Source organism: Lampetra fluviatilis, chromosome 20, assembly GCF_964198595.1.
Source record: "Lampetra fluviatilis chromosome 20, kcLamFluv1.1, whole genome shotgun sequence".
Lineage (NCBI taxonomy): Eukaryota > Metazoa > Chordata > Hyperoartia > Petromyzontiformes > Petromyzontidae > Lampetra > Lampetra fluviatilis.
The window spans coordinates 3,905,266-3,922,317 of record NC_136294.1 but is presented as its reverse complement, the minus strand read 5'-3'; the positions used below and the strand labels follow the sequence as shown (position 1 = coordinate 3,922,317).

The window sequence follows — 17,052 nt, the reverse complement described above, 5'->3', positions numbered from 1 at the left end:
AAGGAACGGTAACATAAAATTTGTATTTACGGAGTGAGCCCATTCACCAAATTGTAACTGCACGGCACTGCATCCCTTTCAGCCGCAGCTTGGCCTCTGCGATGCTTTGCATGCAACACGGGGTTTGCTGGCCGTATGAGCACATTGTGAAACTACCGTAAATAAAGAGAACACATTGTTGAAGGGGAAACTCTTTAGAGGTAAAGCCACGGTTTTTTATCACTTGCTAAGAGACGTATGATGTATGCTCTGGGCTGCTATTACACAAGTATAAAGTGGGATGGAAGGTTGTGCTTGGCTATAGTCAGAGCGTTCCCCAGGCTCCCCATGCTACAATTGCCACACACCAAGAGGCAGTGCACACGTCCGTACATTTGAACAATTTTTTTACGTATAAACGTATTATAATTCTGCATATATGCACGTGGCCCATCTGTGTGTGCGTGTGTGCACTGTGGAGGAGGCTCGTGAAGGACGCTGCTACTGGGCATTTGGAGGCAGTCGCCCTCCAACAACAACGGAGGGCGGAGGAGCGACGCTCACAACAACGAGCGGAGCGCCGGGTGGCTAAAGCGCAGCAAGTTGGTAAAGTAGGGGGCACAGGTGGTGCATCAGCCAGTCATCTCGGTCATCTCAGTCAGTCGACCCGTGGCACCTGGGTCTGCCCCGTGACCTCCTGCCAGCGGGCGTTCGACACTGCACGTGGCCTCAAGGTGCACATGGCCTGGCACAAGCGTCGTGGTGACGTCACCGCCACTTAGTGGCGAATGGCGGTTGTTGTTGTTGTGGGGAGCGTTCGTGTCGCGATGAGCGCGTTACGCATGCAAATCTGGCGACGCGAGTTCGATTCCCGTTCACGGCCATTAACACCAGTGACGATTATCTGAACCGGTCCTCAGGTTCCCCTAGGTCGACTCAGCCTCAATTAAGTACCTGGTATGGTGTGTAAACATCACCACTGGGTAGACAAAGGCGGTCGGGCGTGGTGCTGGCCACCCACCCCCTCGTGTGCATTGCCGGCCTTCATAGGTGCTCGCTAACCGCACTTGCCCCAACAGTCTTTGAAGGCTATATGGGGGATCTTTGTCTTTGTGTGTGTACTGTAACTGCAAATTTGGCGACACCGAGCTTGATTCCCTGCCGTCAAAATATGGTCCCTTATCTGCTTATTTTTTAAATGTTATTATCCACAATGCACCATGACCATGCGTAATATATCTTGCGAATTAAACCTAGTAAAGATTTTAACACGTGATTTTACGATTGCCTTCTGCTCTGTCCACCGAACTGCATCCCGGCCACCTGTTTGTATGTAATTCGACCACATTTCTTGGCAGGATGAACCAGAGCACACTGTGATCTGGAAGCCACTCCTCCGCTCCATCAACTCCGCCCACTTATACATAGCCACGCCCAACTCAGACGCTAGCCCCGCTCTCTCCTTCTCATGTTGGCCACGTCCACTGCTCAACTAGGCCCAACCCTTTGCCCATAGCACGACTCTAGCACAGTGGTTCTTTGCTCATTTTCAGAGGGAGGGGGGCACTTTCACCGATAAGACATCAGCAATGTGAGGGCCGCCACACATTCGGTGGTTTGACAGCAGCATGATGATGATGATGGGGTGTGTTTTCAGTATTTGTGTATTGTTGGGGGCCCTTCGTCAGGGGCGGCACTAAAGGCCACTAGGGGCCGCCAGTGACCCCCTGGCCTTGCAATGAAGAGCACTGCTCTAGCATGACGCCAGAGAATTTTAAACAGGCCCAACGCCCTGATGTTTACAAAAAATATATTCTGGGAACCGGGACGGCTTTTCTTAAAGCGGGAACGTCTCGGGGCCACTGGAGCTCGCTTGCAGTCCAAGTGGCCCTGGAGTAATGCACAAATTATGGGTCAACCAAATATCAGCTCCGATTCAAATCCCAAAAGACATTTTTATCTAATGAACATAAACAAAATAATGCATCTCTCTCGTCGCTATCATGTCTGGACCTCTATTATTCTCATTTTTCTACAGTTCTGTTTTTACCTCATTGAGGTTTTTTTTTATCTGACTAGACATTTATCTTATTGCCTATATCTCTTCTGCCGTCTAACTAGGATCTTTTCAATTGAAATAAAAGATCCCACCCCCCAAAAATACATGCTGCTTAGGTCACCCGATGGGCTAACAACACCAGCAGTGCCTCGTAATTACCAACATACACACTGTAGTCCTACCACATATTGTACTACAATGCATTGTTACAATCAACAACAAGACATAGACGAGGGTGAGGGGGAGTAAAAGGGATTTTTTTTTATTAAATCATTATTTTGTATTCTGTACTTCTGTCATGTGTCAGCGAACATCACAACCCGCAATGCCCACAACAACGGAGAAAAGTTTAAATGTGTTTCAAAAATATTGACAATGTAGCGGAATTTTGTGATGTTAAGAAGCCCTTGCCATGACATGTCGCAGTCTCTGCCCGGTCAAACCCAATTGTTCGAATTTAATAGACAAGGGTATGACTCGTCAGATAAAAAATAAAAAAACGTTTTCTACCATCAGTTTACGGGATTTTGAACCAATGTTACCACTACGCCATTGGCCATCCTGGGCTTTCTGACCATTAGGCTGATAGACTAAAAAGTTAGAGAGCATATTTTTTTCATATTTTAAGACACAGCCTCACCAGTTTATTGCGTGCAATTTATGTTTAATGTTCCAGAGTCCACCATGGCAAGCCCACTGTTACAGTTATTTCACATGACTCAGCAGCACAAATTTACAACAGTCACACTCCATCAAGTTCACCATCATCATCATCAGGCCATGGTCAATCCACTGCTGGATCAAGGCCTTCACTCCCCACGCTGTCATCTTATCTCACAATCCTGTGATAGAATGTTGATGAATATCGCGTTGCACACGAGCTGATTTCATCAATCCATCTCCACAGAGTACGTAGGTCCTCACTTCTCCGACGGCAACTCCATCGTTATTGTTGACCGGTGGCAATCATCCCTTCAAGTGACCGGTCCTGTGCAGTACCACTTTCTTTTCAGTTTAAGTTACGTCTTTAATCTGCATGTGGTCACACATTCATACTCTTCTCTTGCCTGCTTTCAATGTTTTTTCCAATCATGGATCTCACAATGCTTCTTTGTGCATTATGGTTAAACCTGTTTTGTTAACGACTGCATTTACCTTGTCAAGGCAGGGAGTGCACAGGGAGTAATAGTAGTTACGTACTCATCCGGAGAATTATGGGGAATAAAATCAATATATGTCCGTCCGTATGTCGGTCTGTCATTCCACATAAACGTGTGAAAGGATTTTTTTATCCCACTGTATCCATTTTAAACATTGTATTACCCATAATGCTCTACAACAATGCTCAATGCGTTTCTACACAAAACCTTTTTTTTCACTGAACAAGGCCCGACCGTGAAGCTAGATTGCTCTTGCCAATAACATCGAGCGACACGCCTGACTGCTGATGAGACCCATAAGGTCAAAGCTGGTCCAAACTGTGCTCAGTTACATGTCTGCTCCTGGATAACATCAGTCTGGAAGGTCAATTGGACAATGGGCTACATTTTTTTTTTCATAAGGAGAGACATAGACAAATGGAAGGACATATATTTTATTACCTATTCTGGTCGGTCGACAACACCTGTCCAATATAGCAGTACCGTACTACCTTTTGCTGCGATTAAATAAGGTAACCTGCAGACAATACTCTCCAGGACAGTGACTATGTGATAATTGATGTCCCTGGACACCGTTGCAAATGAGATGTTGAATCTCAAGCGAATTTTGATCTGAAATATCTTACTTAAATGTATTAAATATGAATAAAATGACTTAGCCATTATGCGTTTCGATGGCACGCTTTGAACTGCCGCGGCCGTTTTAATTTTCAGATTATTTTCACTCTGCTGTATATTTTCGACGGTAATACAACAGCGTGTTGAGCATCGTCACAGGAGCACGTGGGGGGAGAAGGACCACTCTTAGATCAAAGCTCCCTGACGTATCAACCCTTGACCGAAAATGGAGAAAAGATTACAAGGATGGCGAGGAGCTCATCTCGAGAATATCTTGGAACACCAGACAAAGACCAGCGATATTCGTCGCTTGTCAGAGTGTATCAATTCTCAGGCGAGAAACGATACGAAAGCCAAAGGGCTTACGAGCCTTGTTCTGAAATTTATCAAGTTTTCCGAGGCTGCACGCAGGCACACCTTAGCTGGATTGAAAGTTTCCCCCCATGATGACAGTCTCCCTTTAAAACAGGCACAGCCGAAGATAATTACTTTAATCCAGTTTGTTGACATACTTGCCAAGGTCGCATTTTTTAATTGCTGATATTTACCTCACAAGATGAAGCTAAACTGATTTTTTTTTACTTTACACAGAGGTGTGATTTCTATCTTGGTAATTAAATACATTTTACGCCACATTGCCTTGGCTCTGTAATGTACACCGGACTGGATGCTATGACATTGCGGCACCCAATACCTCCAGGACTGTATGTCGAGGAGGGCTTAAATATTTACGAGGTTGTCTGTGAAGCGCATTTTTTTTATTTAAAATTTATTTACATCAATATTTCTTACAGCATACTGTCTCGCATTAAAAATAAATAGTTGCAGAATTAAACCCAGTAACATTTCAAGAGGCATCAGCACATTTTTTAGACGTTTTTATTGAGTGTTTCATGGACAGTGCTGTATCAACATTGAATGCAAAGCAAAAACAGATCCACAAGGCACAGGTTAAAGCCCACCATTTCCCCAAATTAATAAGTAAACAAAGATATTACAGAAACATCTCATTGATGTGTTATTCCTTTCGTCTCCTCTGGGAGATTAAATATTAAAAACTGGATAGTTTAGTTCTTTTTTTCCCGTGACCAAATCACCCGGTGTGTGCCCGCTCTCATTAGGTCTCAGAAGCAAAGTGGGGTTCATCTTTGATCGTTTGCTTTGGATGGGTGACCACCATGCATGGCGCAGGTGTTGGAGCACCCCTGTAGTCACGTGACCTTGTTTAAAGGGACAGAGGGGGGGGGCATACGAAGACTCAACGCGGAGGGCACGACAGAGTGAGCGTTAAACACACTTTAAACAGAATTGAAGCTTTCGTGACTGCAAGGATTCATATTCTTAGGTTTTTTCGGTAAAGTCACGTAGGTAAAAAAAATGTAATAAAAGTAAAATAAAAATAAAATAAAACATTTTTTACCTACGTGACTTTACCGAAAAAACCTAAGAATATGAACACTTTAAGCACATGCTAATCGTGAAAGAGAACGATTAAATCTATACGACCTGCATTCGTCTATATCTAACCCCTTGGCGTGAGAGAAAATGCTGTGACGCCCATGACTTCATTGCCGGCCCGTGTTAAAATATTGTACCAACATCGTTTTTACTTTATCTTTAAACAAGTCAGAAGGGGATGGATGAGGCTTCTGCAAAGGGGTGCGACGGGAGGGAGGGGGCTCAGTACCCTCCCCCCCCTTCTGAACCCCCCGCTCCCACTCCAGTGCATCAAAATCCATGATTGTAATGTACTATGTATGCTCAAACATCTACACTCCCAGACTTCACGAACCCACGCTGACCAGCGAGGTGAAGTATGGAAAACTCAACCCCCATCCCGCCCACACCCCTTAGGCATTATATAGATCAACGCACTCGGGTGACAGGCACATTGCATTGCAAGCACATCCTTGGAAAATAAATATTACCAGCTTTCAAAACATACGTTTGAAGGACCCACATGGGCTTGGGGTGGTCATCATCCAACAGTGGATTGAGAGAAAGAGCTGTTCGTCACACGCATGTGCGTATATTTACAATGTATACGGCTAACGGTCACACTGACCGGGCTGACATTTTTGAGAAAGGTTTGTAATCTGAGGTTATGCTTCACGACTCAACACTTTTTTTTTACTTGCAACTCGAAAACAAGGGTGGAAATAATGGCTTAGCGGGAGAGTTATCCATGATTGCCTGTCCAGCACTTTCGAATAAAAAAGGATGAAAATTGTAGCAAGAGAAAAAAACAACAAGCAGATATCTCATACAATTTATCCTGAAAGTGAGCACACATAAGAAACAAAAATTGACTTCTTAGACGTTGACATCGTTGTGTTTTTGGACAGATATAAACATCAAGCATATGCGTCTTTCAAAATCTGTTTTTGAACGTTGAAATTTTTTGCCAGGGTTGTGTACTTGAAATGGAATCTGCCTTTCACCCAAGTACATTGAACCGACAACACCTTGGTCTGACGTGAACGTACACCTAGCCTGGCGCAAATGCCATGGAGGCATCTCCACCACTTGTAGAGAATGGTGCAAACCGTATTATTTGTTTTTGTCTGGAATACAGCACGTAGAGGTCCGATTATAATGTATACATTATAATTTCCCAGAGACATAATGCCAATAATAATAATAACCATAATGAATCTGCAAGCTTGGTTTTCCATGTTAGACTGCACGTTCAACGTTTCTCCTCCCAAGCTTTAGCCACGCACGACTGCGGGCGTCGTCATGAGTTCAATGAAGAATAAATGTTGAATGCGCAGCCCAACCTGGAAAACCAAACGCGGATTGCAAGCAGCTGCGGAAAAAGGAAACAAAAAACCTATCTCTTCTTGGTTCTTTCGGTAAAGTCACGTATTATTTCCCTTCTACGTGACTTTACCGAAAGAACCAAGAAGATGAATCCCTGCAGTCACGAAAGCTTTAAATCGAAAAAACCTACCTGTTAAATAATAACGAATCTGACTTGCAAAACAGCCCAGATGAAGCAAACGGGTCAAAGTAAAGATCGCGAGAATAAAAAAAAACATCGTGCGGACAAGGTCAAAGGTATAAAAAAGGACGGGAAAGTGGCATTGTATGGAAAAGCCGAGCTAAAAAGTATTACCGGTGTGTGGCAGACAGAGGAAAGCTGCGATATAATGACGAAAGGTGGAAGAAAACTGGGGGAGGAGGAGGAGGGGGGGGAGGAATCGATAAAGTAATAACCACAAGGGTGTTGTCGCATCTGTGGCTGAAAGCCCGTATAAGCTGCGGCTCTGTGCCTATAATTTCACTCGCACCCGGCGGCAGCAGGCAGCGTGAGCGAGGCTGCATCTCACGGCTGCGCTTCAGGTGACCTTGTGAACTTGGCGAGAGCACCACGCTCTAAACAATCTCCCACGAGGACAAAGCCACCTCAATCAATGCGCAGTGCGCGCGGCTGGCGCAGCGTATAATATTTCACCGTTTACGCTGAGAGGCTGGTGGGGGCCTGAATTCTGTTTTGGGAGGTTTTGTTTGCGTTGTTTGTTAACGCAGGTTTTAAAAATGAGGAATAAAAATAAACAGACAGACACGCGCGCGCGCGCACGCACGCTAACGCCGCAGAAGGCATCTTGGTTTAAGTTTTTTTCAACACGAGGTATTTAAGTTTCAGTTGTCAAAACTATTGATCTGAACACGTTTCTTTCGTGGAGTAAATATCCCGAAAGCAACAAGATAGTGGAACACATTTGAGTAATTTCCACAACAAAGAAAGCATAAGTGCCTTTATTCATTTAGACTGAATTCACTGTCATGGCTAAATAATTAATGGTGCATCAACAAAACATTTGTTTGGTTTTGAGCCTTGTATTATAGGGTACTTTCAAGTCCTGTGTTAGGTAAAACGTTGTGCTAAATTACTTTGTGGGGCCAATTTATATCTTGTGCCCTGATATGAAAAGTTATCGGCTATTCGCGTAACGCCCAAACTACATTTTTTTATTGAATCAATTAAGGGTTCAAAGTTATTTTTTATAAAGAAGACATAACGGCTTTAGTTTCTCATATCACGCACATGCATGCATTTGAGGCCCACTTAGGGCAGTGTCGTTTAAGGTCATTTGTCATGAAATTATACAAGTCTCAAGAGATTCACTTATCAATATAAAGTTGTCTTTACAATATTAGCCAGCCACGGAATGGTGGTACACTGGTTTGAACACAGCGACCGGACTTTGATTACCAGCCACGTTTCAAACATAATTGGCAAGTGATACCTGAATTTGTCCTTACCTCCCCGCTTCTCAACCTTTCATAATCAGAATCTTTACTTATTCTGGCGAAATACAATGAGCTACGAAGGTTTTTTTTGCACAGATGCCCAGTAATATGAGCACTAACCGGCACGGTAAAGTATGGTCAAAACAACCTCGTGACCAACTTGTGGAGGTCCTCATATTGAGGCAGATTGACAAAGGGCTGAACATTGTTTTTGTTCTCATACACGGTTCGGGCTTTCATGCTCTTCATTCCGGCCGTCTTCTTGATGGCATTAGTTGGCAAGTCCTCAGCATGTTTTGAGGTCAAGCTCATTTCGCACAAAGTGCTGATAACTTCTAAGAGCATAAACCATTACGCAAACTCCGGTCATCCTCGCAGTGGCTTTTAACTTACCATCGAACAAAGACGGTCACTGTTTCGTGCGCTTTCGGATGTGCTTCTGCGGCCGTCTGAAATGCTCTTCTTTCCGATATTAGGAAGCCACTGAAGCTATGCACTTTTAAATCTCAATTGAAAACACATGTTTTGTTAAGTTTGTTGTCCTTGCCCTGCACCTCCGATTAGCATGGTTGGCTATGTACGGTGCGAAAAAAGTTAAACGTACGTACATATCGCATGCAGGGAGAGTGGATCGCCAAACTACGAAAGATGGATATTGCTCTACATGCTAAAGTTATTTCCGGTGAACTGGAATTTATCTTAACACTAGCCTTACGCAAATAAAGTAAAAGTTTGTCGGAGAATAATACATGCAACTTTTAGCACTTGTTAAAATATTGTTATGTGTAGAGAAAAAAAAAATAGAGGGTGTTGATATTAGTTATTTATTCATGTAAATTAATATTGAGTTTCATTTATTATTTATCACCACCTCGCTTGGCCAAACACTTTTGTTTAATGATTTGAGAAAAGCCTCCGGGCAACTTGAGCAATATGTTCTACGTCAATTGTTTCCCCAAAGCATATTGGATATTGACGTATCGCCTCGAAATGAATAGTAAGCCATAATACATTTAAAGTGGATTTACTGGCCAAAATGTAAATACCACGACCGCCTCACCAAGGACTCATGAAATGAAAGAAAAGTATTGGGTGACTGATACAACAGAGGCCTTTAACCTGTGTCTCTGTTTACGCGAGCCTGTTCGCAACGCATTCCTGTACCAATGACATTGAGACCGCTAAAACCACCTGATTAATCTTTTTCACATAGGTCTTTTTTTAAATCAAATCGATGAACATGCCCCTACCGTGGTTTATTATTAGCCAAATTGCAGAAGCTCTAAAGACACACGGTTAACCCCCATAATTTCTGCAACGTGGAACGGATTTATGGAGCGGTGGCCTTTTTTGTATGGGTGCCGCCTTGTGGTGTGTCGACGGTCAGCGCACCCGAGGTGCAAATTCAGAGGCCGCCGGTTCGATCTGTCGGGCGCAGCTGTGCGAGTATCCCACAGTTTGTTTATGCACACGTGATCCCCCGCCTCCACCCGAATCTGGGCTTCGCACCTGATTCGCTCACAAGTGACGACATCGGATTTACCCCTCTAGAAAAGACCGAAACAGGAGGATTTTCCCACAACTCTGGCTGTCGCCTGATGATGCTGGTTGTAATTACCGTCGAAACGTCATACGCAAATTGTAAATGTTGTGGGTTTACTCACCAACACACCGGTGTACTGAACGGGTGGTGGCGGGTTTAACGACACATTTAAATTTACGCAATCTAACCCAAAAACCTCTAGTATGGATAATATTGGTCGCGAAAGCCTACGTGTTAAGCAAAATACTGGGTCGGCAGCTCCCTTTGTGGTGGTGTGAAGCGTGGGTACTCACCCCTCTTCCAAGGCGTCTGGATAGTAGGCCGCGTACCCTCTGGAGAGGATTCTCTCTCGAATCGAGTGGAGGCCTTTCTGCCAGCAGTGGCATGAGCAATACATTGCAGAGCTGCGCCTTTACAACTTGTAAATGGAGTAGCTTTTAAACTCCGTTTACCCCAGCCTCCAACTCCCCAAGCACTTATCGTGAAAAGGTGTTCAAGTGTATTTATGGGAGGAAGAAAAAAAACAACACCAGGAGTATTTAGAGGCAGTTTTAAAGCACACTTTATTCAAGTCAATTACAAATAAAAGAACAGTAATCACGTTTCATTTTATGAACGTTTATAGAGACATTTACATGTCCTGCATTAGTTGTCAACTCATTACAATATAACAGGTTTGCATTTTCCAAGTAACTACATCATACCATCTAGTCACTTTCAGATACATTACATTTGCATAAAAACGTCAATTGAAAGCTGGGAACTATTGGTATTAATCATTCTATTTAACTATGCCAGTTACACTGTTTACATAAATATTGTGTGTAATGAATACTGGATGAACATGTTAATGACTGTGCAAGCCTAAAGCAATGGTTTCATCCATTACAATATACATTTTTCTGATTTCATGGGCTAACGGTTTCATATCGAATATACGAGATATATATATGAAAACAAAACTTTTCTTCTCTTCGTGTTTTTTTTATCAACAACAAACACACTTTCTTAAAATTCTACATGCGGTACATTCAACTTACGGAATTGAAAAAACAACAACTTTTAATTAGAGCATGCATAAATACAAAATAGCTGCTGAAGCGTATAATACCATATCAAAATAGATATTTGGTCAAGGAACACTGGCATCAACAACACAGTAAATAACGCGACACAAAACAGCATTGCGGAGGACACGCGCAATATATATTTATTTTTCACGAACACAATGGCGTGTTGTGATGCTGCGCGCACGTATTGCCATTGTACGTACATTACGTGGAACTTCTTTCGCACCGCACGTAGCCAACCGTTGCTAATCGGAGGTGTGGGGGAGAAGGACAAATATCGTTTCGATTTAAAGCTTTCTTGACTGCAGGGAATCATCTTCTTGGTTCTTTCGGTAAAGTCACGTAGAAGGGAAGTAATGTATTTTATTATGTTTTATTTTTATTATTTCATTACTTCCCTTCTACGTGACTTTACCGAAAGAACCAAGAAGATGACAAATATCGTATTACGGGAACCGTGAAAAATCGCACGCGGATTAACCCCACCCCCCTTCCCCCAGTAGTGGTGGTTGCAAGAAAGACGGGGCGCGGGGGGTGATCAGGGCAGGAGTGGCAAAGCGCGGTTGGCATGGCCGCTGTTGCAAATAAACCATGGGCCCCTGCGGGTCCCAGTGCAAGGGATGTAATACAAAACAAAAAGTTGTTGCCATGGCAGGTGCTGCTAATCTGGGATCGGCAATATTGTGAGCCCCCCACATCGATGATTTTGCACAGCTCAGCACAGAGTCACGTCTAGGACCACCTTCAATGTAGCTGAGGAACATTGGCATCTTCACGCCGAAGATTGCGGCTGTTATGATAGGAAAGAACCAAAGGCATTGCATGTTGTGAATAACTTCTGTGTCGCTGCGCATACTGCGTTACATGTTGCTACATTCTTGATTTGAAGCTTTCGTGACTGCAGGAATCCATACTCTTTGGTTCTTTCGGTAAATTCACGTGGGAATTATGTTTCTACCTACGTGACTTCACCGAGAGAACCAAAGAGTATATTGCTACATTTTTTTTATTTCACGCAATTTACAGCCCTTCCTCAATCCACTGCTGGACGGAGACCTGCCCACACCGTCTTGGTAATGGGGTTTGTTTGATTATAATTCACCACACTGGTCATTGTGGGTGAAGGGACTGGGATGGACTGGTTTAAGTATCACTCGCCACCGATATTAGACGTGGTGGGGAATCGAACTCAGGTTGCCTGGTTCAAAGTGCAGTGCAGAACCACTTGCAATGCCGCTCACCACCCATTTGACTTATCACTGCTTTTTAATTTAAAAATATATTTTAATACGTTTTTTTAATACTCCGAGGACTTTTTATTTTTAACACTCTCCAACTAAGGTTGAAAGCGTTGATGCATTATTCCATCTGTCTGTCAGTCTGTCTGCTCAGTCTGTCGAAAGGGTCGGCTAGAACTCAAAGCCTTACAATTTATTGTCTGCAGTAAATTAAACGGGGGTTAGCCTTGTAACCACGGCAAAGACATCGCACAGTGTGCACACGCATCCGATGGCATCGTTACACGCGATGTCATCTCGCACTATCACGAGTCACGCGCCATATTCTCGCGACGTTGTGTGTCACGTCACGTAATTGAGCTCTAACACTCCATTTATTTATTTATCATCATCATTACTGGCCACGAGCAAGACAATTCTGGATGAAGTCCGCCCCGAGCCACTGTAATTTCTATTTTTAAAAAAAGCGATGTAACGATCCACCTAGACATCCTCTGGGGCACGTTCCATTCTTTGGTTGCCACTCCATCACTTCCCTTGACCGTTGCTCATCTTCGAGTGACCAGTCCTGTCCCAAGCCCACTCACTCGCTTTCGCAGCTTGAATGATTTAATGAGGACAAACGCGTGTTGTCAAGAGTTACAGAAGCCATTGATGCGCATGATTGTTCATCCTCGTTTAAAATTAATGTCGCTACTTTTATTGCTTATATTGCACCATGGAAATAGAAAGAATCACCAAGCAACTAACACCAGGATGTTTGAGAACTACATGAATTATTATATGTATATAAAAAAAAGTCACACTTGACAGCAGAAACCTCAAATAATTTGAGTTGTTAAAAGCCTATTAGATAAGCGGCACTAACATACGAATGTCTGCAAATCCTCTACACCAAGTGAAACAGTCCATAGATTAAGATCTTGTATGACCTCCATCACGAATCTGCTTCAGTTCACTGCATTGTTTAACTATATATCACGTATGCTTTATCTAGCAGGTCCTTCTAGTTTATCACAGCCCTGAACTCAAAGTGTATTCTATTATTTTTTATGACCTACACTGCTGATATTTGTTAGCAATGATATTGGACCTGATCTCAAAGACTGAATCGGTGTCGTAACATTATCTATAATCAAAGATTATCGTAACATAATCTATGTTACGTAAACAGTATTGTGCGTAATCATTGGTTTTTATTTATAGGTTAAAAAAAATGTAAAGGTAAAGTTGCACTCTTGCAAGTGCTTGGTCACGCGACCGCTGGTGGAAGGGCATCCACTAGTGGGAGCTGTAGAGGTTCTCGCTCTAGAAATTATTTTCTTATACCCTTCCACGCTGGCTATACATCTTGGAAGAGGTGTGAACACCCACACTTTACCCCCCACGCCATGCGACTAGGGCGATGCGGTGGCGAGATGTTAACTACCTCGCCTGGTATACGGGAGGTCATGGGTTCCATCCCAACGCTGACGTTTATATATTTGGAGTTTGCATGTTTCTCTCCCCGTGGTCGCATGGATCTTTCTCCAGACCCTCCGGGTTTTCCCTGCACATTTATAAATGTGCATTTAGATTATTTGGTTGTTATAATTTTCACATAACCATTTCGTTGAACTATCATTTGTGGCCAGCTCGCTTCTGGAAAAAAAGAGCTATATAGCTCAGTTGTGCCTTACCTGGTAAAATAAAGCAATAGATAATCAACATGGGGTGTGGCATTTAAGAAACTTTCTTCAATTAGCTTGCCGGGAGATCGATTTTCGCCAACGACCTCTGGATTACAAGTCGCGTGCGATAACCATTGCACTGCAGCATCCCACGTGATGTGCTAGTTTATTTGAGTCCTTGCAAAGGCATTTTTCACGTGAGCACTTCTTCACGCAGTTGAATACAAATTCTGACCGGCTGCTGCGGTGGATAATGGACACTAAAGACAATGTTTTGGCAAAAAAATGTCATTGGGATATTTAAAATTGACCAAAAGCTCTCACCGTGGTCGGCACCTGGAACAGCAACAAACAAAAAACAACAAGCATTCTGTTGAGGCTGCTTAAAAATCCATAACAATAACAGCTGTTGACATTTAAAAACGCAATATCAGCGCGGCTTGTGCCTCAGTGTCACTTTTTGTTCAGCAATTAAAGAATGGCAATAAACTAGCGATCAGGCCGGTTAGGAGCTGATTGCTCTAAATATGAGCGTTCCGAGCACCGCCCACCCCCCCCCTCTGGAGGGATCGCAAACTTTTGAGAGCGTGACCGCGAAAATTGGGGCAACTCAAACGGCAACGCAAAACGACAGCAGACAGACGAAGCGCGTCAATTTGCAAGCGGTGGCTTTGTTTGGCGCCAGGGTTTTGGTTGACACGGCCAACGATAATCACTCCCTCGCGCAACGGGAGCGAACATGGGGGTTGACGCGCAGCCCTGCAAATAGACTTGCTGGCGGGAGGGCCTCAAACTTGAGTTCAAGAGGGCTGCTCTACAGACCGGGAAATTTGGTCTACTCTTCCAAGCCGGCCAGACATCTTCAGAGAGGTTGGGAATTACCCCAAGTTGTTTTTGTTTGTTATTCCTTGTCACACGTGACCTGCTGATCGAACTCACTGTGCTGCAGCCATTTATACTGCTGGGTGGACAGAGGTGGGGGGATTTAAGAAGCTTACCCATTGATTCATGAATATAGTTTATTTTTGTGTTAGATCGTGTAGGTATAATAGAATTTTCTTACACGAAGTATATATCTATTGTTTTTTACTTCAACCCTCCATCACCCATCTGACAGAGTCCATCAAATCACGTTGATTGGCTCTGTCAGGTGGTGGAGCGTTATAGTTATAACATTGACATTATACCCACGCGACAATGTAACCCAAAATAACCGAATCGTGAGCCATAACATCGGTCGCGAAAGCGCTGCGTGTCAAATTTCGATTTAAAGCTTTCGTGACTGCAGGGATTCATCGTCTTGGTTCTTTCGGTAAAGTCACGTAGAAGGGAAGTAATAAAATAATAAAAAATAAAACATAATAAAACAATTCTCACGACGTTTCGGCCACAACGCAAGCAGCCGTCCTCAGGTGAAGAATGAAACACCACCAAGCTTGGAGCGTAATATTTAAGCTGCGTGTCAAGTTAAACTCATCCGGCGTCTCATAGCGGTGCGTTGAATCGAACCAGCGACCTATCGGATCGCAAGCCCTGTGCGCACTGACCATTAAAATCCGCGGCAGCCGTTCACAGGCACGGGGGGAGGGGGGGGGGGAGTCGAGGCTGTCCGCCAAAGGTTCCCGCTGACTCACCCGCTGTCGGCTGATCACCGCACGCCACGGTCCCCTGCCGCAGTATCACCGGTGAAAGGGTTAATCCCGGTGCGGATTCCGTGACCTGATGGAATGGAATGTGCTCTCTGACATTGGCTCTTAGAGCCTCTATAGAGTAGAGGGCAGAAAGGGGGGGAAGGCTCCGGGGACTGGAACAGGGGAGATGTGTGCTGCATCGAGTTTAGCCACTGATGGCTCCAAGATGAATGCTGTTGTCACACCGCATCTTTGCTAACCATCCGAACGCTGCCCAACGTCCGCCGATGTAACGGCGGGAAATCTCGTACCAAAAACAAGTCGCGCCCGCCTGCCGAATAACCTTGTCCGCCGAATATTGATGTTATTTATTCTGCGGCGGTTTGATGGATTCCATTTATGTATTTGTTCCCCAATTTTCTGTATTTTATCGTTTCAGTTAAAACATCCACGTGGCCTTCCCTTCCTAATGCGCCGAGAACATTAGAATTAAATATTCAGCGCCTCGGCGTACCACGTGTGTCCTCCGCTATTAGATTGGACGCATTAAAATGTGTAAAGCGCAAGTAATGCTGATGGATGGGTTTGCTGCCAAACACATACTTTTGTTTAAGCCTCGCGATAACGAGGCCATTGCATGACTCCCACAGATAGCGCGCGCGTGTATCTATCATGGCGGAGGAGCAGCCCGCTGAAACATACCTTGTGTATACACAATTCAAGCAATTCCAGCCAGGACCCCCATTCATTGTTCAAAGAAGCCCATGCTGACAACATCCAACGATTAACACGAAGCACGGCAAACCGCACCTGAGAGGCGGGCAGACAGAACCTGGATGCACCCGTGAGCCATTGCGTTTTGCCAAAAGACGTACAGGCAAAATGCCACTGATCATTTACTGGCAAGCGCGTCTTAATGGGATATTGAATTCCGTGGTAATAATGACATTGACCAAGCGTAATCAGCACCGACATGTACAGCACGTGCTCGCTCTCTCAACGCACGTATCTATCTATCTACCTATTAAATAAATCTGGACGTGGGTTAAGCACGTGCGAGTTAGACGGTGGAGTGCAGGCTCGGCCGGGACTCTGCTGGATGTGTGTAGTAATGATTTTCCCGGTCCTTCTCCCCGTCTGTTCCCGCTGCCGCGACAGCCCTGCCCATCTGCGGCGCGGCAAGCGTGCGCATTCCGAGCTCGCACGCTGCCTCTCGGCGCAGCCTGAGCTCCGTCTGGTGTCCCGCGACCCCTCCCGGGCCGCAAGCAAAGCGGCCCAGGAGCAGTGGAACTTCGTGCTGCAGCTGGCGCTGGGGTGGCCGGTTTTGCTGCTGTTGCTGCTGCATCGCCGACACGGAGCGGCGGTTCACCATGGGCGCGGGGCAGAAGCCGGCAAACTCCTCGGGGCTGCACCGTCGGCAGGTAGACGAGCACTTGGTGCCGAGCGTAGCCGAAAAGAGCATGGGCCTTTGTTGCGGCGGCTGCTGCTGCGGCTGCTGTTGCTGCAGCTGCTGCTGCTGAATTTGTGTCTGCGTTTGCTGAGCGCTCTGCTTCTGGATGTGAGTGCGGCCGTCGGCGGTGACGAGCCTGCGCTCCTGCGTCTGGGTTCCGCCGAGCAGTGCGGACGGGATGTAGTGGATCTCGTTGTTGGCCAGCTCGGCGCCGGCCGGGCAGGTCATCTTGGACTGGCCGCTCGCCCCCCGAGGGCAGCAGATGCTGCCCCCGCTGCTCGGGTGCTGACGCCAGCGGCGACGGGCGAAGAGAGCCAGCATGACGAGCAGGACGAGTAGGAGAAGGGCGATCAGCCCACCCTGTGAAATCGGACGCA

At 45.1% G+C, this 17,052-nt stretch overlaps 1 protein-coding gene across 2 annotated transcripts in view; it reads right to left on the bottom strand.

Annotated features, from left to right (window-relative positions):
- Positions 1 to 9,933: 9,933 nt before the first annotated feature.
- Positions 9,934 to 17,052, bottom strand: part of LOC144937859 (uncharacterized) — a 48,329-nt gene continuing 41,210 nt past the window's right edge. Inside the window, exons 3-4 of one of the 2 annotated variants that reach the window (XR_013637784.1) lie at positions 10,890 to 17,035; positions 9,934 to 10,091 (exon numbers count right to left, since the gene is read on the bottom strand). Coding sequence is in view for 1 of the 2 variants with exons in the window: in XM_078865383.1 (XP_078721509.1) it covers positions 16,286 to 17,035 (750 nt within the window). In the remaining variant the exon portion in view is untranslated. Of the gene's footprint in view, positions 10,092 to 10,162; positions 17,036 to 17,052 lie in introns of those variants that run through there. The other variant, XM_078865383.1, reaches the window with a different exon arrangement.